Raw genomic sequence first — 23,376 nt, forward strand, 5'->3', positions numbered from 1 at the left:
GCCCCCCACACCCAGCCTCCCCGTCCCTTTCCAACACTGACAGAATTCAGTATGAAAGGATGACTACACTTTTTGTCAGGATTCTTACTTAGTGGTCAGATATATAGTTTTGAGTATGAGAAGATTTAGCAGATGTCTACATTATGCTGGCCAATAAAACTTGCTGCAATGACGGAGATGTTTAGGATCTGCTGTCCTGTGTGGCAGCTACTTGCCACATGGGGCTACTAGCACTTGAAATGCATCACGGTGATGTGGGAATGGGATTTTAAATTTGATCTAAGGTTAACGAACTTAAAGAGCCACTAGCTTTAGCTGTTGCATGGATGGTTCACGTCTGAATATGTTACCATTCTTTTTGCTTCTTTTAATCTATATTAGAAATTATCCACATCTTTCTTTGGGGAGTATTCTATTTTCTTTTTATCCTGACTCATATTTTTTTACTTCTCTGATTTGTCAATTTCTGTAACTTATGTGGGTTCATTTAGAAGCCGTCAACTCATTTCCAAAACATTTTCCGTGACATAGTCTGTCCCAAGGCTCATTAACTAGTGGAGTCCCACAGACACATTTCCAGCCTACCCACCTGCTGGTGCTTTTGTTGGTGTCAGAATACTCATGCAAGTAGCCTGAAGGTTCAGAAATAGCAGGCAGATGAGGAAACCACCCTCATCAGTTATTTCTTTGAAATTGAATTGGTCCTTCTATTGTCATCTTTTCATGCTTCAGGGGTACCTGTGCTGGCTCTTAACTCACTGTCCTAAAACCTGAGTGTTGCTAAAAGCCCATGAGAACGCTTCCACTCAGCTCCCAGAACGCTGACAGACTTTCTCATTGCGTGTACCGGCTGGGGTGAAGAAGCGGTCTGAGGTTGTCAGTTGTCTTTCCACCTGATTTCTCCTGACAATTGCCTCCTTCATGTTTTTTTTAGCCACATCATTCTATGCAGGTGCCAATTCTCAGGCCTCACCCCAGGACCTAATGAATCACAAGTTCTGGGGTGGGGGCGGGGACCCCGACAATCCCACAGGGTGACTCTGGTGCATACTCAGAATAAAAGAATCACATTTTATATTTCAGGTCAACAAATATGCCTAAAGTAAGTTTGTAATTTATGTTTTACTTAAGAATTGTGCCCAGTTTTATTATTTTACAAGAACGAAGCAGGGGATAAAAGTAAGCTTCACACTTCTGATCACTGGCAAGCTGCTGACCACTGGGCAGACGATCTGTATTCAAATGAATCCTTATTCACTAGAGTACAGGATTCAAGATCAGTTATGCTCCGAACACGTGTGCAAGCTGTATTGTACATAATTACAAGAGCTGGCGGACTCCAGGCCCATCAGTAGGAGCGAATGGCGGGGGGGACTGTGGCGCAGTCGGCCTCATTCAAAGTCTTGTCGATTACGGGTCTGTATTCCAGCGAGACCTTAAAGAGAAGAGTTGGTGGTAAGCTGAGGCACAAAATGTACTGAGAGCACTCTCCTTGTGCTCTTAAAAAATTAACTGTACAAGTGGATTTGCAGACAAGTATGCAGGAACTTAAAGGTATTCACTGGAGCATTTGTCAACAACAAACTCAAAAACGATCTAAGTGCACAGCAGGGCTAGCCATGTCGCTGTGGTAAATCCACGCAGTAGAATCCAGCAATTAAAACAAACTACAAAATTCTTGATGCGTTACAAAAATGCTCCAAATGTAGGTAAAACCCTATATATACGGTCACACTTGAAATAACTTTATACTCTGTATTTCCAGTTTTTTCTATTTGTAAGTGAATATTTACACACATACACATAGGCAAAGTATGTACACATACACAAAACTTGTAAGAAATACTTCAAAATGACAATAAAGGATATTTCTTTCTTTTTTTTTTTCATTTATTTGTCCTTTTTTTTAAAGCTGAGCCATCCTGCTACCTATTGGTAGCTCAGCAGCTGCTGAGCGCACGCCAGGAATCGAACCGCTTTTGCTCACAGCTCAAACTCTTGAGTGAGCTCTTAATAAACTGAGCCACTCAGCCGGCCCAATAAAGGATATTTCTAATTGGTGAGCTTATAAAGGTTAATTTTCTTTATTATTTTTGTACTTTCTATGCTTTCTAACATGAGAAATGTATTTCTGTTATAATCATAAAAACCCCACATTACTAAAAATTAGCTTGTACTGACAGGGGAAAGTCTGACTTCTTCCTGTAGTGTCAGAAAATAGCCTTCCTGAAAAATGATGGAAACTACTGCCGGTCACAGTAGGTGTCACTGTGTTTTAAGCAATGAGCACAGAGCACAATTTCTGCAGACCCACATCAATGATCAAGACTAACCCTTACAAGCTATAAAAAGCTTAAGGTTAAACGCTATACCTCAACTATTCCTGAATAGTAACAGCTGGCACCGACGCACAATGGGTGAACGTGTTAGGTAAAACGAGGCCGGCAGCCTCTGCTGCGACCTCCACTGGCTATTCCCAGGACCTGCCCACCGCTCCCCGCTTCTGCTCGCTCCCAGCATCCCCTGGGCTTCCCTGAGGCTGCCTCCAGGTGGTCCAGCCAATGGGAGGGCACGGCTAGGGTGTCTCCCATCCCACCCCCACCTCCCACCCCCCTCCCTGGGCTCCAGAATCACCATCTCTGCCCTCCAAGGCCAGCCCTCTAACCCACCCAGCCTGGCTGAATCCTGCTTCCAGGCAAAGCCTGACTGACAGGGTCACTTTCAATGGGCTGTCACATATGTCAGCAGTCGATGAAGATCCACGCTGCTGGTCCCAAGTCCATCAAATGCAGGTGTCTGTTGGTGCACGTGAGCAGACCACGCCCCCCACCTACCTTCCCGGTCCTGATGTCGACGTAGGAGAGGCTGTGCTTCCTCCAGTGCTGCTCAAATGGCTTCCGTTGCTGCCCCTGGATGGGCTTGGAGTAGTCGTACTCGTCCACCCGTTCCTGAGGCCGACAGACACTTGTTTCAGCAAAGACTGTTGACACTTACACCCCACACATCTCACTGCTCAAACAGCAACACAGTCAGAAAATGGCAAACTCACCGCCAGTCTGGTATGAGCCCCTACCCCACTTAACAAGGAGGCCCCGCTGTCCCCAGCTGGCCTTGTTCAGACCTGGACCGTCCTTGTCCCTTTTCCAGCCCAGGCCCTGCCCTCTACAATTCCTAACGCACCGCACGTAACACAGTGCAACTCAGTACCAGACGCAGGGTGTGCAGAAGCGCCACGTGCCCGCCACATGCCAGCGGTCAGCCTCGAGTCACTGGCAAGCCCCTCTGGAACGGCCCATCCCAGAACCCAGCCTGCACGCAGCCCGTGTGCACCACGGCCCGAGTCCCGTCAAGGTCAGGACCGCTGTGGCCGGCCACCGGCTGGCAGCAAGCAGGTTTGCAGTGGCACCTTGTAGTCTTCCCTGGCATGAGCCCCACGCGACTCCTTCCGGGCCTCCGCCCCGTAAATGGTCTGAAGCGCACAGAGCATCAGGTTCTGCAGCTCCAGGGTCTCCACCAGATCAGTGTTCCAGACCATCCCTGGGGACACACAAGGCTCCCGTGAGACAGACGGTCCAGTCAGACACCCCCTGCCCCCGTCAGTGATGATGGGGCATCCAGCACCCAGCGAGGGCACGGGCCCGGGAGCCGCTCACCTCTATCGAACGTCTTCAGGTGCTGGAGGTCCCCATACAGACGGCTGACCTTCTCACAGCCTTCCTGCAGCACGCTGCCCACCCGGAACACAGCGGCGTGGTTCTGCATGGTCTGCAACACAAAGCCCCACTTGACCTTGACGCACACAAGGCCGCCCCAGCCATGGCTAACCCCCCAGATGTTCTTCTTGTGCAGCTCATTCTTTGTAAAGTGTTTATGTAAATTAAACAGAAAACTGGGAAATGCAGACTGTGTTTGTTACTCTAAATTTTAAAAGGTGGTTTTTGTTTGTGAGATACTCTCCTAGCAACACCGTGCAGTGAGTACATCACATCCCCGGGACATATTCCTAGCTGGAAATTTGTACCCTTTGACCCCCTTCACTCATTTCGCCCACTCCCACTTCTGGCAACCACCAATCTGTTCTCTGTATCTATGAGCTTGGTTTTGTGTGTGTGTTTTAAGGTTCCAGTGAGATTATACGGTCTCTGCGTTCCTCTGACTTAGCTCACTTATCATTTAGCACAGTGCCCACATGCTACTGCCCACGGTGGGACGCCCTCCTCTTTTATGGCTGAAGAACTGCACACACGTGCCACTCTTCATCCATTCCTCTGTTGTTGTTTCCAAGTCTTGGCTACTGTAAGTAATGCTTCAGTGAACACGGAGGAGCATGTATCTTCTCAAGTTAGCATTTGCGTTTTCTTTGGATAAATTCCCATAAGTGGAATTGCTAGATCTGATGGTAGTTCCATTTTTAATTTTTTTTTTAACATTTTATTGGGGAATTTGGGGAGGGGAACACCGTTAGGGGATCGGGGAAGGGGACAAGTTGCTGTCCTTTTGTTCTTCAGTCTAGTTGTGGAGGACATCGCTTCACTGGCCCATGTTGGTATTATCACTGTGTTCTTCCCGGGTGAGGCAGATCGGTTGCCGACCTCTGAAGGCTGCTCACAGCGGCTACTGGCAGCTCACACCTGGTGCCGGCTGCTCACACCGGCAGCCCACTGCAGCCTACGCTGTCGCCGGCCACTCACGGCGTCCCAGCTCCAGGTCGAGCTTTTGTTCACCATCTTAGCTGTAGAGGGCGCAGCATCACTGGCCCTCATGTGGGATCCGAACCAGGGCCCTGCTGCTCAGAGCTGGCATCCCAAGCCAGCTCTTAACCAATGCGCCACTCGGCCGGCCCAGGATCTACCTTTGTTTCTTATCATTTACTGAATGACTTTTCCTGTCATCGCTCCTGAAAAAACCCCTTTATCGTGTGCTAAATCACAGCATGTACCAAGGCCAGTTTCTGGACTTGATTTTGTTCTACTGACCTAGATGTCTCTTCCTCTGCCAGTATCAGGCTAATGGAGCTATACAAGTTAGCTTACTTAGAAGCTCTACTTCTTTAAAATGACACATCACTTCTTTAAAATGAGGTGGTAATGCACAGCATCAATGTTAAGGTTTTTCAGGAAGAGCAAATGGACAAAGATGTCTTAGTGTCTAGTAAGTATCAGGGAAAACACTCTTCCTGGTCTCCAGTCGTGTTTTGCATATCTTTTCCACAGTCCTGGTTAGGTCGTTCAAGGCATTTTAACCTTTTTGACTGCACTGCACATGAGATTAACTTCTGAATGCATTATTGCTGGCACCTTGGAAAGCTGCTGATTTTTGGATATGCATCTTTTATCCAGACACCTTATTTCATTCTTACATTGTTTCTATTAGTTTTTCAGTTTATTCTCTTGGAATTTTTAGGTAATCATATCTGTACGTAATGATAATTTTGTCTATTCCTTTTCAATACATACCTCATTTCTTTTTTGTCTCTCACTGTATAAGCTGGAATCAGCAGAAAAGTTACTCCCCACACTCAAATGTACACCCCACAAGGGCAGGACAGTCTGTGTTCTGTTCACTGCCGACTCTGGCATTTGGAACACTGCCTAGCACATGGCAGATACCAGTACCTGCCTCATTTGGTAGAAAAGCCTCTAGTGCTTCCTAGCTTAGTCTCTGACTTCCACAGCCCGTCTAGCACAGGGTACGCCTGTCCCAGCAGTCAGCACCCTACAGAAGTGCCGCAGTGCCTTAAACTTGCTTGTCCCTTCACTCATGCTCTTGTCTTTACCACTTCAGGAAGCCTCGGTGAGGCCCAACCCACTTGGAGACTGAACCGCAGCCCCACAGAAGGGCTACACGCAACTTTTTCCTGTTGGTGGTGTCTGTGTATGTGCCACTGGACCCCTTTCACAATGGGACAAAAGCAAGAGGCTTCTTTTCAGGAAATGTCCCCACACAGAAATTTTGCAAATAATTTAAAGTGGACAGAGATTTTGTTCATGGGCCAAGAATCCCTGTATTAAAAGAATTTGCTGGGCCAACCGAGTGGCTCAGTTGGTTAGAGTGTGAGCTCTGAGCAAAACAGGGTTGCCGGTTTGATTCCCACATGAGCCAATGAGCTGAGCCTGAGCCGAGCTGCCGCTGAGCTGGTGAGAGCGTGTGCTCTTAACAAGATTGCTGGTTCAACTCCTGCACAGGATGGTGGATTATGCCCCCCCCCGTAACTAGAATGAAAAGCGGCGACTGGACTTGGAGCTGAGCTTGCACCCTCTACAACTAAGATTGAAGGACAGCTTGACTTGGAGCTGAGGGGTCCTAGAAAAACACAATGTTCCCCTTCCCCAACTCCCCAATAAATTAGAAAAATAAATTAAAAAAAGAATTTGCTTGATTCCTATCTGTTTTACATACTATTTTTATTGATTTAAACCTGTTTTAGCCAATGCAGTAGTCACTAATCACATATACCTATCTACGCTAAAACTGAATTTCAGTTCCTTAGTCAGACTAGCTGCATTTCACGTGTTCTACAGTCACGTGTGTTCAAAGATAATGGAACATTCCCACCCTCACAGAATGTTCCATCAGACATGCTCTCGAAGGTAAACACTGACAATAACCAATGCACAGATTAGTTTCCACCCATGATCCAGGCTCCCCACTCCCTGATTTTAGAGGTGTCAATGGGCTCAGTTTAGAGGCATTTCCCAGTGTCACTGGAAGCTAGATATGCAGATGGGATTAATTTCTCAGCAATGAGATGTGCTGGGCTTCCAGGAGGCCTGCTAAAAGGAAGCTTCTGAGGAAGACTGAGCCTCCCGGACCTTCCACTGCCCCACCTTCAGGCTGTGGCATCCACAGATGGTGAGGAGGGAAGCCCACACACGAGTACCCTGGAGCGCATGACAAGACTGAGTCCCTGGGCAGCTGGTCCAGCCTTGTACGTGCAAAGACACACACTTCTGTCTCATCGGATCTCTTTCGCACCCCAACTTGCTACAGCAGGAATACGTCCTCCAGCTCTCACCCCAAAGCCTGTGCAGGCTGAGCATTCGGTTCTTACCTTCTGCATGTTGAGCCGTAGTTCCGATGTTCTTATGCTTCCATCAGCAAATCTCAATTTGTCTAGGTTCATGACAGATTCTTCCCCAGCATTTGCTTTAATTGGGGGAACTTTATCTCCTTAAAAAATAAAAAAAATAAAAAGCTAGAATTTAACCTCTGAAAAACACTGAGAAAAACTAGATGGATTGCATGGCACCAAGTGTGAACTACACCCTTTCAGGGGGTTTGGAAAATGCATACAGAACCCCACCTGGACCACCTTATACCCGAGGAACCGTAGGTTGACTTGGGGCCAAAGACTAAACATAAAGACAAAATTTCTAGCAAACAGTAGGTGTCTTAATAAGCAATTTTTGAATGAACTAGAGAGAAACCATCTCTTAAGTTTAAACATTAATTTATGCAAACACACTTTGCACTATTACTCTACTAAGGGAAAAAATGGTATCCTTCAAAATAGCGTTTCTCAACAATTGTGCTAACACCCTCTCCACCCGGGTCTCCTGCTGACCCTGACCCTTGTGCACTCTTACTTAAACCTCAAAGTTTGCTCTTCTACCTTTCTATAAGTGTTTTGAGGACTTTTAAGGCTTTTCTATGATACCATGGAACATATTTTATTCAGCAGGTGATACGTGTAGGAGGTATGAAGTGCAGGAGAGGAAGGTCTGCAGGTAGAGCAGAGCTGCTCACAGCTACTCTCCAGCTAGGCGACCCAGCACTGGCCTCTCTGCTGCCGGCCTGAGTTCTTCTAAGCAGCCTGCTGGTTCGTTTGCTTTTGGTTTTAATGTTTTAAAAAACGGTCATTCAGCAAAAATTACTTTCTCCTGTAGGTGCATAGTTCTACGCATTTTAACACACAACGGATTTCTGTAATCACCATAGTCAGGATACAGAATGGTGTTTCAACATTTCAATGTTTAAAATATTCCCATTTTGAAAAGAGTAGTAATGCAAACATTTTTCCATTCCTCTTTTCATTTTGAAATTACAGGACAAGTAAGGTACAGCATCATGTTTAGAGCTTTGCGACGTTGGACAGAGGTGCCCAGGCCCCACCACGGGCAGGATGGGGTCCCTGGCAATCTCATCCATCCACCTTAGTCCCTAGTTCTGCCTTTTCTAGAATGTCATCTAAATGGAATCGTACAAATGTAGTCTTGTCAGTCCTGATCACACAGCTCAAATCTAAGAGTCATACTTCCGCTGCACATGTGACCATTTGCTCTTTGTATTGCTGAGTGTAAAATACATGTAAGTGTGCACTGATCCTTCAGATATAGAAGTCTAAGGTATTCTCATGAAACTTCCTTAGTCTCATCTTCAGAGAAAGGGAAACTTGAGTTTTCCACTCTGCGCTGACAGACTGGGCACCGAGCTCAGTGATGGCGAGGTGAGTAGCCCTGGCACATTCAAAGTGGGCTGCAGCGGTGACTGGAGACAAGGCCGCACCCCTGCGTCTCAGCCTGGCGCTGTGATTAGCATGGGGCGGAATGAACATGCTGCCGCCCCTTACTACGCACACCTCAGCAACTGCAGACACCAAAGTGGGTACGGCACCTCGTGCCACTAAGGTCTATGTTTCATTAATCGCTTTCACCAACTTAAAATCTATGCAAAAAACTTGTTTGATATAAACAGCGAAACTGATACTGAACAGTTAAAAATACCAACGAGTGTAATGTTAATGGGAAGACTGGGGACCCAGGGACCCCACCGTCCTGGCCTCAGGAAGTGTCTCCCACTCACACTGCTGTTGTAACAGACAGGGCAGGGTCACCAATGTGAGGGCCTTTGGGGGGCAGAGCAGCAGGAGCTGTCCTGTTCTCAGTGGGGCTCATTACATGTGGGCTCACACTTAAGAGTACTCGGATCTTCCTCTGCAAATAGTTTAGTTACCACCAGAAGAAAAGCATGGCTTCAGATCCATTCTGTCACTAACAGGGGAGCCATGACCCAGCCCGTGTTTCGTGTGCATCCCGCCATCCTTTCTCCTTTAGCAGATAACTTACACTTTGATTTTAGAACGGCCTAAATTATTTTTCTGTAAGTACCAAGAACTTATATATGTATTTATACCCATGAGTTTAAATATTTCATTGCAAATACGTAACTAACTTATATTGGGCAAGTAATGTGAAAAACTTTCCCTGAAAAGAATAATTTCCTAACAGTGACTTTTCTAAGTAGAGCATAATGACTGCAAACTAAAATTCTGACCCAAAGAGTTACCCTGTCAACTGTTAAGACCCCACCCAGCCTGTGTCCTGTGTCCCGTGTCCAGTTTCATCTATCAGCATGAAACCTCTGAGTGTGTTTCGTCACTTCTGGAGAGAAAGCAGACTCGCAGTGTGTGTTCACAAGTACCCCGACTCTACAAGCACCTGGTTACTTGATGAGAACCGTACCGGGTCTGCAGGACTCTGCGATGCTTAGGGCGCATGCCCGGCCGAAGACGACCAGATCAAGGAGCGAGTTGGCCCCGAGACGGTTGGCGCCATGCACGGAGGCACAGGCAGCCTCCCCACAGGCGTACAGGCCAGGCACGACCTGGTCCTGGCCGCTCACATGCCTGAGAACCTGCAGAAAGAGAAGGGGGCAGCAGACGTGAGAGTGCGGCCTGTGTAAGGAAGACTGGGTGTCACAGAGACCCTCCGCACGCACCGCCCTGTCCCCCTCGGCCCCCGATATGCCACTACCCGTGCCGAGGGGTCAGAGCAGCCCAGACGGCAGCACCTGGGACTTCAGTGCCATGTGTAGTTCTCACCAGGAAGCTCACCCACCACTCTCTGGCTGTGGACTCAAGGGAGGGAGCACGCAGGCTGCAGCAGTGAACTGGGAGGCAGAGGCTGAAGCGGTACGCCAGGCCCTTCTGGCTCATTGCCCGCCTACAGTGAGACCACCCCGCCACCAGCCCCACCTGACGCCTGGCGGAAGAGCTGTGTGAACTGCACACTACCCAGAGGTATGAACTGGAAAAGACTCAACTTACAAGGTCACTGTAAAGATACCATGAGGTCGTATAGAAAAATACTGCAAATGACACTATGACTATTCACTAAGGTGGGATGAGAAATCATTAAGAATTGACTAAGGAGTGAAGGCAAAACACTGGGACCTCCCAGGCCTTCCTCTGCCGTCCAGTAGCAGCAGTTCGAGTAAGTGCGGACATCGAACAGCACACACATGGCCATCGGACAAAGTCATCTCCTCTGTCTCTACCTACCATCTACCTACAAGGGCCACTGAGAGGCGGGCCCACTGTCCCCGCCCTCCCTGTGGTGTCACCTGGCCCTTGTGGTTGGTGGGAATGCCACCCATGTTATAATGCACGGTGGGGAGGACGGGGATCGGCTCCTTGGTGACGTCCACGCCCGCAAAGATCATGGCGGTCTCTGAAATGCCGGGCAGGCGGATGGCCAGCTGCTCTGGGGGCAGGTGGTGCAGCTGCAGGTACACATGGTCCTTCTCAGGGCCACAGCCCCTGGTGGAAGGATACAACACAGAGTGAGACAAACAACAGCTCTGACAAGACGGGAGGTTACAGAACCACCGAACCGTGGCACGCTCCCCATTTTCTCACACCCGATAAAATCCATTCACCTTGTCTTTTCTAAGCACCTACTATGTGCCAGTGTGGACTCCAGAGGCCAGACACAGCCAGCCGTGAGCCACACGCACGTCCCATCCTCACTGAACTGTGTGCCACTGTTTCCTGGGTCAGTGTATTACAAAGCCCTTTTATGCCAAATACTCCAAAGAATCATTTGACCTCTCATTTTTACGTAAAAATGGAAAACCTCCAAGGGCTATACCAGCAGCTATTTGCTGTGTCACCAGCGTAAGGAGCAGTGTCAGCCACTGATGAGCCTAAAACTGCCTTGTTGAAGAACAAAGCACGCACAGATGAGACAGCACAACGCCAAGGGCTCACGTGCTGTCTCATTTGTGAACAGCGACTGTGTGTATCACACTCTCACAAAGTATGTCCCATAGGCTGGAGAGAGTTACGCCCAACTGGCTAAACTTCTCCAAAGGCAGGCTTCTGGGGAGAGGAGAGTTGAGGCAACAGTCGGAGGCAACAGAGGTGAGCCCACCGCCTGCGCTCACACAGAGGCCACACCAGCCCATGTTAAGACGCGGACATGAACATCGCCCACCAGACACACTGGGGACAGGTGCACGGACCTGCCTTCGCGGATCTCCAGAGTCATGGACCGAGACACGACATCTCGGGAGGCCAGGTCCTTGGCAACAGGGGCGTACCGCTCCATGAAGCGCTCACCCTGGCTGTTGATGAGAATGCCGCCCTCGCCGCGGCACCCCTCCGTGATGAGACAGCCGGCGCCATAGATGCCTGCAAGACCCAACCAAGTCACACCTGCACCTGACAAGTGCGAGGTCTCTACTTCAAATGCAAGTGCGTTTTCAAAGCGTGGGGGGAGAGGAAGCAGTAAGTAAAGGGCATTACACTCCACAGGGTACGACAGGAAACACTCAGCACTACTAAGTGGGCGTGTGGATGACAACACCGCATGGGGACGGTGGACGGCTGCCGTGGACAGTAACGCAGCCCCACGAACTCTCCCACTTTAACTTTTCAACACAGCTAGGACACGTTCAACAGCTCAGGTCCTGTTTTCCTTTTTGAACATCCTTTTACACCCAGAAACTGTGGTGACCAGTTTAGGTAAGAAAAGCCAGCTTGGAAAGTTCATCTCTGAGGTAACCAAATACCAAGGGCAGTAACTACAGTTAATACTTACACTGTCCTTAGTGCAATTCTGGCTCCAGGTACTCTTCTCCCCACTTTCAGAGACAGGCAATGAAAGCTCAGTAAGCTAGCTTGCCCAACGCTCCGCAGCTGGGACAGGCAGAGCCCAAAGTCACAGAGGACACCTGCCAGGTCCACGCCCTTCACCCTGGCTGTCCCTCAACCTAATGAGAACAAGAAGGCTCCGCCTCGCTTGGATTTTAACAAAGGAGACAAAAAATGACATAATCCGACAGCTGACTCTCTCACTCGCACACCAGAGGGGCTCTCTTGCTTTTACAACGAGAATGCAAAATCCTGCATTTCGTCAACTTTTCAGTTTTCCTAGTTTCGATGGCATTTTCCCTAGTGATTTCCTTCTCATACACTAAATAAGGAACGTGACAAACGGAGCTCGAAATACATTACAGAGACAGTCCACAAGTCTCAGACTTCTCAATTTTACTGGTTGAAGCTAGTAATTATAAAAGCACCTGATACATTTTTTATTTTTCATAGAACATAGCGGAAAGCTAAGAGAGAAAACAGGTCTCGCTCTTAGCGTGGTGGCCACTGCCACTTATGGGAGGCTCCTCTGTTGACAGGTCAGAAAAGAAACCAAGAAAGAAATTTGGTCAGCATGAGATTCATCTCCCAAGAGACAGGTTCTCAGGCTCAGTACTGGATAACACCCCCAAACTCTCTCAAGCCGGCACCCCCAGCCTAGAGCCCCCATCCAAATCCCACACTTGTACACCCAACTGTCTGACGCCCCAAGACGAGCTCATGTCCACCATGACTCGCACCCTCACTCATCAGCACCTCTTGGAGCCCTGCCTGTCACAGCTGTGTCATGACATCACCGGTCCCATGGCAGCCTGATGTTCACCCCACAAACTCAATTCTGCCTAGGCCACTCTTCTGGTTTTCATGAGACTCCCTCAGTAAATACTGGCCGAGGCCTCACCAGGTGCTAGGCACCGAGGACAGTGACCGAGCCTCCCGGAATGGACAGTACAGTAGGGAGGGACACTGAGCAACTGCTGCTTTGCGACTAGGATGAGCACACTGGGCCAGGTGCAGCTTAGACGGGACCTCAACTGCCTTGGGGGATCAGGGGCAGCCTCCTGGGGAAATGACACATTAGGACCCAAGGGACGGGAAAGGGACCACAGAGGAGCGGCCTATAGGTACTGATGCTTAAAAGACACAAAGAGCCTGATTCTATGAATGCAGCCCGTCCTACCTGTGGGGTGGAACTGAACGAACTCCAAGTCCTGGCAGGGAAGGCCTGCCCTGGTAATCATGGCGGTGCCATCACCGGTGCTGGTGTGGGCCGACGTGCAGCTGAAGTAGGTGCGCCCATAGCCCCTGGAAAGAGACAGTTGGCAGAGTGGTGACTGCACACAGCGCCCATCAGGACCTCCTCTCGAAGGGCACCAGCTACACGCAGCAGCCCGTGCAGGACCACTTCTGCGCACAGTGCCCTCTGTACATGCTTCCTGGGCGACTGGAAGGGCGCCTGGGGACCGAGGGCACGCTCACTTCTGTACTGTTCAAGTGACTGCCCTTTGGAGGAGCACTTATCACTTCTATAACAAAATTTTTAAATGTTTAAGGCTCACTTTTTTAAGGGTTAAAATAACAGACTGTCTGTATAAAATGAAATTTACTCCTTTTCATCACGTGAACAAACAGCACTAACCTACCTTGGAAATTAGTAAAAACAGTGTCCATTAAAGCAAGAGATGTTATTCCAGAAAGTGTCACGTGAGTCTCCAGGCCTCAGTTTCCTCCAGGGTCCTCCCCACTGCAGGGCAGGTGCTCCCCTTGGGAGAGGAGGAACTGAGGCTGGCTCAGGTGACTACCCTCCCAGGTCTGCTTCTGAATCACTATTCCAACTGCCTGCCGTTATTAGAATGAAGACTCCCTGAAAGTAGGCTTCCCGACAGAGAAGCGAAGCACCATGAAAACGAGATTCCTACCCAGTAGCTACAACGGTGTTCTTCGCTCTTATGCGATGGATGGACCCATCTTCTATGCACAGCGCGATGACACCACGACACTCCCCATTTTCCATCAGGAGATCCAAAGCAAAGTATTCTACAAAATAGCTGGTATCGTATCGCAGAGACTAAAAAAAAAAAAAAAAAGCACATTTCCCACTGCATTGAGAGTGTTAAACCCCACTGCAGGTGACATGTTCATGTGAACAGGGGAAGGCCTTGTCTGGTGGGTAACAAACGGATCGGGTAAGCCCTGGAGAATACCAGGCTGGAAAGGGGTCACAGACGTCAAGTCACACCACCCACAGTGCTGGTGCAATCGTGTAACAACTTGAAAGGGGCTCAGCTCCTAGTTGTCTGAACGAAACATATGAAGGATAGGATGCACACACGCCACTGCAGGTCAGAGAAGAGACCGGTGATGTGCTCGCACAGCCCTTGTTGCCACATATCCTGGGAGTCATTCCAGGCTTTCTGGAGCCACACACAGCAAACTCCCCTCAGAGTTTGACGCCAGAGCTGGACCCACGGACCACAGGGTCTCAGCTTACACTGGGCTGTACTATATGAGAGCTGCTGGCCACACGCAGCCACTTAATCTAAATACAACAAAACATTCTGCCCCTCAGCACACCGGCCACATTTGTGATGGTCACAAGGGGTGGGCAACTGCTGGACTGGTTTCCCCGGCAGCAGGTTCGGTACTGGACAGCCATGGCCCAGGCACTGGGTCCAACGTCCCCTCAGTTAACAGAAAGGTCTCTCACTGAAAGTGCCAGCACCCCATGTAACACTCAATTCCATGGGATAGGCAGGTCCTGTCACATATCTGTCTACACACTTGGCCAGAGAAGCCACTGGTGTCCTAATATTTGCAAATCAATGACCTGTCCTCATTGGAAAACCGGAGTTCAAAATGTGGATTATCTGGCCATGCCGATGCTGGCCCGGCTTGTCCCATGACAGCTACGAGTATCCCTCAGGTCTTAGTGCAGTTTTAACAGTTAAATATTAAAACCAATCAATTGGCTGAAGAACTCAGAGGTGGTAAAAGAGCTTTAAATTCCCTGTTGTGCTCTTCTACTTTCAGGGTGGCAGGTCAGCAATTCAAACCTGGTCTGTGCTGATCATGAATTTGTCTAAAATAGAAACTTTCAAATAAACAACTAGTGTACAAAGCCGCCAGGGTTATTCTGTGGCTCCTGAAGACACTCCTCAGGCCTGTGTGCTGCCCCTCTGACCCGCCCCCAGGGTGCCCGTGCCCAGGTCATCAGCATGCCTGTCCGGCCCCGGGCCCTAGGTGGCCTCACTCACCCGTCCATACAGTGTATGCAGCAGCGAGTGGCCGGTGCGGTCAGCCACGCAGCAGCAGCGATGGGCCTGCCCGCCCTTCCCAAACTGGAGGCTTTGTCCGCCAAAAGCACGCTGGTAGATCTTCCCATCTTCGGTTCTGCTGAACGGCATGCCGTAATTCTCTAGCTGGAAAATGTAAAAACAACATCTCGCATCCCAAAGGGATCGAGATACTCCAGGCTACTGTACCCTGCACAACTTCAACCTAAACCTGCAGACCCAAACGAGCACACCTTATGGAAATGGTGACACTTCAGAGACCAGGAGCATATCCTGGGGTAGTGAACGGAGCAGCTTGTAAGACGGAGCCACGCCCCCCACCTACCCCCGCCCCCTTCAGCTCGCTCCCATCGTTTCTGCTGACCACATCTGCCTGAATCCCACTGGAAACAGGCTGTGAGGACGTTACCTCAACCACGGAGGCGGGGGCCTGCTCTGTCATGTAATGGATGGCATCCTGGTCCCCCAGCCAGTCGGAGCCCTTCACGGTGTCATAGAAGTGCCACCTCCAGTTGTCCTCCTCCATGTTCCCCAGGGCAGCATTGATCCCTCCCTGAAACACAGAGCAACCTCAGCAGCTACAAATGGAGCTCCCACGGCCCTCCCCGGGAACCGCAGTGGGAGGAAGCCAGGAACGTGCGAGACAACTCTCTGTGAGGAGTCTGACCAAGGGCGGTTCCAGGACCTTCCTTAGCAGGAAGGCAACACTGCACGGAAGGTCCTAAAGCACGGTCCTCCACGCACCGAGCCAGTGATGGGGCCGAATCCCGCATCCCTCGGCCTCAGTCTGCTCATCCGGGAACGGGACATGAAGCTGAAGTCCTCGAAGAGGTGTCTGGGACTAAGTGGGAAGTTACATGTGCAGTGCTCACTGCTCACCAAACCCGGCACGGGAACGGTGCTCTACAAATCCGGTAACTTTACACAAAACGTTCCCATGTGTTGAAGACAAGAGGTGCTTCCTACCGAATGGTCCACTGCAAGCGCAGACTCCCCCCGCCACTACTGCTGTGCCCAGCCCCTCCTCCTTCATCTTGCCCCACTGGCTCCGCCCCTCAGAGGCACAGAAAACGTATGTGACGCTCACCCTTTCCCACCCAACTTAAAACTGGATTCCCCCGCTTTACATTCTCTTTTTCACATGTAAAGGCACATTTTCTAACTTCCCTCTTTTCCAACTGTTAGTCAATGTCAACTTTTGAGTCCAGCAGACCCTCTTGGATCCCTTCCTCAAATCATGCTGCTGTGCCTCAGACACCCCAGTTATGTGAGGAACCTTGTCACTTCCTTTCTCCAGCCCCTCCAACTGTAAACCTGAACACAAACCTGACAAAGTATATCAGTACCAGAGTAGGAGCAGCGTACAGAAAGCTCGGCCTGGCACGTGCACAAATGCTGTCATTTTATCGCCACTATTAGTAAGAATCTAGGCCACAGATGCCTAGCCTTCCCGGCGTCCTGAGACTCTCCAGGCCCCCACCTGTCTATCCCTTCCAATTAAGTCTCTTCTCTCAAGAGCCACCAGTCAAGTTAAGCCACCCTCTCTTACTCTTCTATTAATATCACTCTGCTTTGCACTATTACTTAGAATGGTCTATATTTTTTCTTTTAGACAATGAAGTCTCCAGAGGTATACATTATCATCCATCCGTCAGCTTACGAATCACAGCTTGAGAACAAAGGATATGAACAGCTAAGGCCCGAAGTACGTCGAGGGACACTGAACACAGGCTGTTTCAGATGGGGGTGGCTTTTATGGTTCCTGGAAAGTCACCACTCACTCTGTTGTCTCCATGTTGGCAAGCTGGGCACAACCACAGTGTGCCTAGATCGACACTGAGTCATTTCCCACCGTCCTTCTGTCCTCCTCCCTAAACTCAGCCACGGTTTTCTGTCCTGCACACTCACATGTCACCAAAGCTCACTGCCACCACACCCAATGAGGCTTGTTCTGAGGAGGCGGCAGAACCATGAGCTTCCAGGCAGCTGGAGAACAAGCCCACAGACAAGCTCATTTCCGACTGGTCAGTGCAGTGAAGGAAATGACTCCAGAAGGGGCAGAGCGCTCGGTGGAGAGGTCAGAAAAGCCCTGAGTGTGACTGGAGTGGGACAAGACTGACGACAAGGCTCCCTGCAGGTGCCAAGAGCTCTGAGAGCGCCCCTTTGTCTTACCTGGGCCGCCACAGTGTGGGACCTGGTGGGAAACAGCTTGGTCACGCAGGCCGTGTTAAAGCCTGCCTCAGAGAGGCCAAACGCAGCTCGCAAGCCTGCCCCTCCGGCGCCCACCACCACAGCATCAAACTCATGGTCCACTACTGGGTACTGCGTGGAAATCTGGAGGGGGGTAAAAAAATCACTGGTCAGTCACCCATTCCAATCCGCCAGACGTGAGGCTGTGGTGACTGTGAAGGAAAATGAAACACAAAAGTAAAGCGACACTGCCATGTCTTGATGGTCTGCACTCTGTGTGGGATGAACAGCACCAGCTCAGCAGTCCTGGTGGTGTGCGGGGCACCGCCTCCCGCTGAGAGTGGCCACTGACAGGCCTGCTGCCGGGTGGAGCCATTGAGCCTGTGGAGCTAGGAGACCCACCAGGAGTGGAAATGCTGAAAACTTCAATCTACCCCTGAAAGCAGGGAACAAACTGTAGATGCATGGGAAAGCGACCGCAAATCAAAATGGTAGCTCCAACAGTGGTTTCTCCTTTCCATTATAACTTGATTTCTCTTCTCTCTGTCTGTACCCGTATATACAGGCTGATACGACTGTCCTTTGTGATCTGTGGCTTCCCGTGAAAATGTTAAAATGCTGCTTTTGGTAAGATAAGCACATTCCAGTTCATCGGGGTGATGACCTAAGAACCAAGGACCACAAGTCTGTTTCAGGGCTATGCTTGTGTTTTCATTCAACTGAGAATGAACCAGGCAGTATTAACGATTGTGATGTTATGAGAAAAGGACTTGTAAGCAAATTTCAGGTTCTTCAACGGAGAACAGAACGAACTCACTTAACACAAGGAGCCTCCGTGGTCCTATGCGGGTGGAGCAGGGATGGCAATATCCGCCACAGTAAATACTCTCTCTTCATTTGTCATTTGTATTATTTTGTTGCTTTGACTTAAAATTTAATCTGGTTTAAAGACACACAAGAGCTACAAGCAAGAAGACGTCAATATCTAGGTTTATGTTTGTACTACGAACAAGTACGACTACACTAAGAAATAATCTAGCATGCGTTAGAATGAGAATTTTTCCTTTAAATGAGACCTGTGCATTACTCAAACATATTAAAAAACCCCTCTAAGCCAAGAAAACCGTTTGTAGTGGAACAAAAAGCCATGAACTTACAGAATCTGAAACTTTAGCCGACGACCTCTTATTGCCATCCACAGCGAAGTGAAAACTGCGGGTGCCTGTCTGCGGCGTTGCCAGGCACTGCTGAGGTAGACGGAGAGCATAAGTGTCTCAAAGGCACAGGGGACTTCTAGTTAAACACCCCCCTTCTAAGCTGTTAACCTTTTTATGTACCCGGGTCCTCCCCTTCACCTGGGACCCGGGGCACACTCAGGACAACTTGGCACTCTGGGAAAAGCCCTTCTAGATGAAGCTTGTTTCTAAACAGGATACTCACCGACACAGGAAACAAAAAGGCACCCTTCACAGTAATTCTTATTTTATGTCACTTAGTGGACACTGGGATGGCATCCACATTGCACTCACAGTAGTTCTGCAAATGTTGAGGACCTTTTACTGGACCCACCCCGGTAACCCCCTTTTTGAGGCTGCGCCATCTGTGAGGTCTTACGGTTCCCCGGGAAGGGGCGGGACCTTGTGTCCGGACACCGAGGCTCTCGACCAGGCTCTACTGCTTGCGGTGACACTCAGGCACCAGCGCCACCATCCCTTCACTGTGTACACGAGGCCCCGAGACGCTACCAGCCCTGCTTCCGCACTCTCCACGTGGGCACAGGCTTCAGCCACCCCCCGCATCTGCCTGCACCACAGCGCCAGTCGCTGGGCCTGGACACTTGTCCCTGGCCTTTTCCTGGTCACCTCTACAGTTCTCCAGGTCTCAGCTTAAATGTCCCATCCCATCAACATGTACCCAAGAAAACTGGTCTTAATGAAATCACAGCCCAGCATGAGAGGCCACACTCTTCATATGCTAACAGTGGTCAGTGGCTCAGGGGAGGTTTCCCATCCTGCTGGCTGCACTCTGGTAGAAAAACGAGGAGTCTCAGAGATACCATTAAGGACAGTTTCAGGAAGTACATTGAGCAGTGAAAAAAGGGTATGAGATGCCTTCAAGGATTCTGCAATTTGGAAGGTAGGTTATTTTGCGGGTTAAAGAACAGTTATTCTATAGGACAAACAAGAGGGGACTACAAGCAGGAGAATCTGGTAAAATACAAAATGAACTCTCACTGAGCTGCTGTACACTGAGTGGGCTTCCCAGTAAAATGAAAGGGCTCGGGTCAGGCTGGACAACTTGGCTCTGAGACCAAATGATAGCGGCCACAAATATTTCAGTTTATTTTAATGGCTCCAATTACAAAGTAGTTTCTTGGATTTTCACATGCATCTGAACTGATAAGACCGATATTCTTAAATTCTCCAATTTCAATTTTAATCACGTTTTTAGTGACAAGCCAATTTAGTTTTTTTCTTTCAGAAAATTAATTAAAAGGAACTATAAAGAACAAAAATTCCTCTGCTTCAGTATATTTTACATGGTAAAAGATTTTAACAAAGAACAGTCACTTGAGGGAATTTTAATACAAGTTTCTTGAAAATTTTATTAAGTATAATATAAATATAGGTAATACCAAAAGAACAGCACATTTTGTAATCCAAATTAAAATAGAACAGTGAGATTTCCTAAGTATTTGTTTCTGGGATGTTTAAGTAGAATGAACACACACACACACACACACACACACACACACACACACTGCACGGCTAGCTTAAAAAGGGACAGCTACTATAATGAAATCTTAACAAATTATCACACTGTCTCCCCTCTGGAAAACTGTAACACTAACTTTTGCATCTAAATCTGTTTGCAGGGTGGTGACTGGAGAATTGAGAGAGTCCAATTTTAACCGAATTTCTGTCTTTAGATAAATTTTTGTGTTACTTATTAATGTTTCAACATTTTCTAACAGGACAACATGAAAAATGGGGAAATTTGTCTAAGGTCCAACTGAAAAGAAACTAAGACCTTTAAAGAGCATAAAAGCACAGGTGACTGAATTAGGAGGTAGAGGGGAGAACCAGGTGAGGAGAGGGTAGATACCGTATTTGCCGGTATCTACGTATAAGACGACTGGGCGTATAAGACGACCCCCTAACATTTCCACTCAAAATACAGAGTTTGTTATATGGGCAGTCTATCTGAAGTGTACCTGGCGTATAAGACGACCCCCCACTTGGAGGCATATTTTTCAGGGCCAAAAAATCCTCTTATACGCCGGCAAATACGGTACTACCTCACTGTACCAAGTATGGAGCCCTCCTCTAATAAAACACACCTATGAATCAGGAACAAGAAACTAATTTGTAAGTACAATTCACACCATTACTAAATAAAGCAGCCAACAGAGGATCTGAAAGTGGTTGCACAACTACACTGGGAAGACCAATGATGTGGGAAGTAGGCTATCCGGTGAAGTAAACTAAATCCTCACCTACCAGCAAAGCCGATGTCTAAAGTGAGAAAAATGAACCCGCGTTATGAGCTAGAGAAATGGAGGCAAACAGCAAGGGCCAAAACCAGAAACAATTCAGAACTGATTCCACTGGAGAGCAGGTCTGGGGAAGGAGGGGGACTTTTTCGTTTTCATTTATAAGGCCTTCTGTTCTCACTGACTTTTTTCTCTCTTATAACTATGTATAACTATTGTCATTAAAGATTTAAAGGCTTTTAAAACAGGGAGGCTTTAATACACGCAGTTCTTGAGGTGACCCAGCGCAGGCTGGTGAGCTGTGGCTCCTGACCCAGATGTGCAGCACACAAAGCTTCCACACGTCACATCACAGAACCCTCACTAACCTCACAGAGCAACGTGGTCCATCCAGGGCACATGGGGTCTGCACGCGGGTCTGACTGGCTAGCTACAGATCCTGTACCTATCCCACGAAATAAGGGCCCTTGGGGAAAAAACTATCTGGGACTCCAAACTAAGATGAATATCCAGGTTATGTGCCAAACCCAAGCCACAATGTTTCAAGTGAATCAGGAAAAACATCCCATAATACAAAACTGTGCGACCAACATCATTACCCCAAGATGCAAAACAAATGCTTACTACAGTGATGTAAATAATGTAACTCTAGACACACCATTAAAACATATTCAGAACACAAAAAATAAATTAACTTATTCTAGAACAATACCTTGGATATTCATGCTAAAGGATCTGAAAAATCTCATCTGGAGTGAGCAGCTAACCAATAGCTATTTTGGGTCCTTGGTTTTACTTTTCCTTTCCATTAAACGACTTTGGGACAGTTTGCAAATTGCAATTTGCGCCAAATTTGCAAATTGGGGCAATTGAAAAGCGAAGAAAAGGCAAAATAGGTTTGATGATTTTGTTACCTGAAAGCAGCTGTAAATATGAAATGACTTGGAAACAGTACAGAATTGAATAAAATGAGATAAAGAAAAAGTCTTTGCGGGCTTTATTCAATTATCCTCATCATCTACACTCCAATTAGATGCTTTTTTTTCTTGTCAATCTAACCCCAATAAATATGTTGCTCTGGAAAGGATTAATTTCCATAGGAAAAGCTATCTTCCTCAAAATAAAAGACTTTTTAAAAACCCAAGACCATCTTTTGTAGGCCTAACTTGTTCAATTTATTATCTCTATCTTGTGGTCATGTTTACAAGTACCTAAACACAGGACAGCGGTGAAGATTCAGAGATAATGAAGGTAAAGCGCTGGCAGTTAATAGCTGACTCCAAATCGAGCCAGTACGAACCAAAGGTTTACACACTCTGACCTCTGGCGCTTGGAGCCTTATTCTCACTTTCAGCTAAAAGCTTGGAGCCAGTATTCTTCTAGTCCAGCTTGCATAAAGGACAATATTTTCTTGAGTTGACAAAGGGTGGGTGGCAGGTGAAGGGAGTTCCACAGGAAGGAGGGGTCTTTCTTAGTCTGCACAAGGAACACCGACGTCAGTCCCGTTGGAGACAGACATGTGAGCCCTTCTCCAACCGCGACCAGTCAGCAATGTCATTTCTCCTAACACGTAGGAAGCCTGAGAAGTGCGCTCAGGTTTGGTTGCCTCAACATACCCCAGGGACGCTGACTTCCTGCTTGAGGACTCTCTGCCATTGTCTTAAAGCCCAAGATGGGGGAGTGGGCTCCAGTCAGTAAGCACCTATTACAGCAGCACGTTAAAGCATTTAAAATGCCTTCCGGTGTGGGCGGGACGGGATGGCTGGCTAAACCATCTCACGTTTAACATAATTTTAATATCTACATTTCAAGAGGCAGAAAATTGCAGGTACTATGACAGGCATTAAGTCATGTCCATATTGTTGAATGTCTTGGTTCCTACTGGAACTTTCACTTTGTAATCAAATTACTAAGCAGGTGGATGGGCAAGTTCATTTAAAAGAGTCAAATAACTAAATCCTCCAAGTTCAGTGTGTAAAGAAGACCGTTAAAGATCGACTCTGAAGATGTAAAGAGTGTGACATGTGACAAATCCAGCACCCAGGGCTCAGGAAAGCCTCCCTGCCTGTCGCCCTGCACCGGCCAAGTCGCGATCATGCTCCACCGACAACACCGGGGGCCTCGCTCCGATGTGGGTTTGCAGTCGTGCGCCGGACTTCTCCGTCCGATTCTAACAAGAGCGCACGAAGGCCATCGTCCAAAACCCAAAACGAAGGGCCTACACGTCCCCGCCAGGTCCCGGCGTGGACACTCAACCTGCGCTTCCTCGAAAGTGCCGTTAGATATGCTTCCCGCCTCGGGCTCAAGGACGGAGCTGGGACCGGGTCCGCCGGCCCGAACCCCGCCCGCCCCCGGCCGCCCGGGGCCGCCCCATCGCCCCGCCACGGGGCTGCGGGGATCAGAGGGACAGGGCGGCGGGCGGCAGTGGACTCCGAGGTCCGGGCCGCGCAGACCGCTAGCTGCCGCGTGACCTTGGGCGCACCGGCCTCCCCGTCCCAGCGCCGGGAGCGGAGACGCGGCGACCTTGG

At 48.8% G+C, this 23,376-nt stretch overlaps 1 protein-coding gene across 2 annotated transcripts in view; it reads right to left on the reverse strand.

Moving 5' to 3' along the window:
* Positions 1-1,103: 1,103 nt before the first annotated feature.
* The window catches only part of SDHA (succinate dehydrogenase complex flavoprotein subunit A), a 22,734-nt gene continuing 461 nt past the window's right edge, over positions 1,104-23,376 (reverse strand). The window contains exons 2-15 of one of the 2 annotated variants that reach the window (XM_019624371.1): positions 18,513-18,599; positions 17,338-17,499; positions 15,575-15,718; positions 15,127-15,291; positions 13,792-13,940; positions 13,053-13,177; positions 11,242-11,410; positions 10,342-10,537; positions 9,462-9,633; positions 7,052-7,170; positions 3,654-3,765; positions 3,407-3,537; positions 2,835-2,948; positions 1,104-1,435 (exon numbers count right to left, since the gene is read on the reverse strand). In XM_019624371.1, coding sequence (XP_019479916.1) covers positions 1,349-1,435; positions 2,835-2,948; positions 3,407-3,537; positions 3,654-3,765; positions 7,052-7,170; positions 9,462-9,633; positions 10,342-10,537; positions 11,242-11,410; positions 13,053-13,177; positions 13,792-13,940; positions 15,127-15,291; positions 15,575-15,718; positions 17,338-17,499; positions 18,513-18,599 — 1,932 coding nt within the window. In that variant the 3' untranslated portion in view covers positions 1,104-1,348. Of the gene's footprint in view, positions 1,436-2,834; positions 2,949-3,406; positions 3,538-3,653; positions 3,766-7,051; positions 7,171-9,461; positions 9,634-10,341; positions 10,538-11,241; positions 11,411-13,052; positions 13,178-13,791; positions 13,941-15,126; positions 15,292-15,574; positions 15,719-17,337; positions 17,500-18,512; positions 18,603-23,376 lie in introns of both variants that reach the window. The other variant, XM_019624370.1, reaches the window with a different exon arrangement.

Source organism: Hipposideros armiger, unplaced genomic scaffold (genome assembly GCF_001890085.2).
Source record: "Hipposideros armiger isolate ML-2016 unplaced genomic scaffold, ASM189008v1 scaffold_585, whole genome shotgun sequence".
NCBI lineage: Eukaryota > Metazoa > Chordata > Mammalia > Chiroptera > Hipposideridae > Hipposideros > Hipposideros armiger.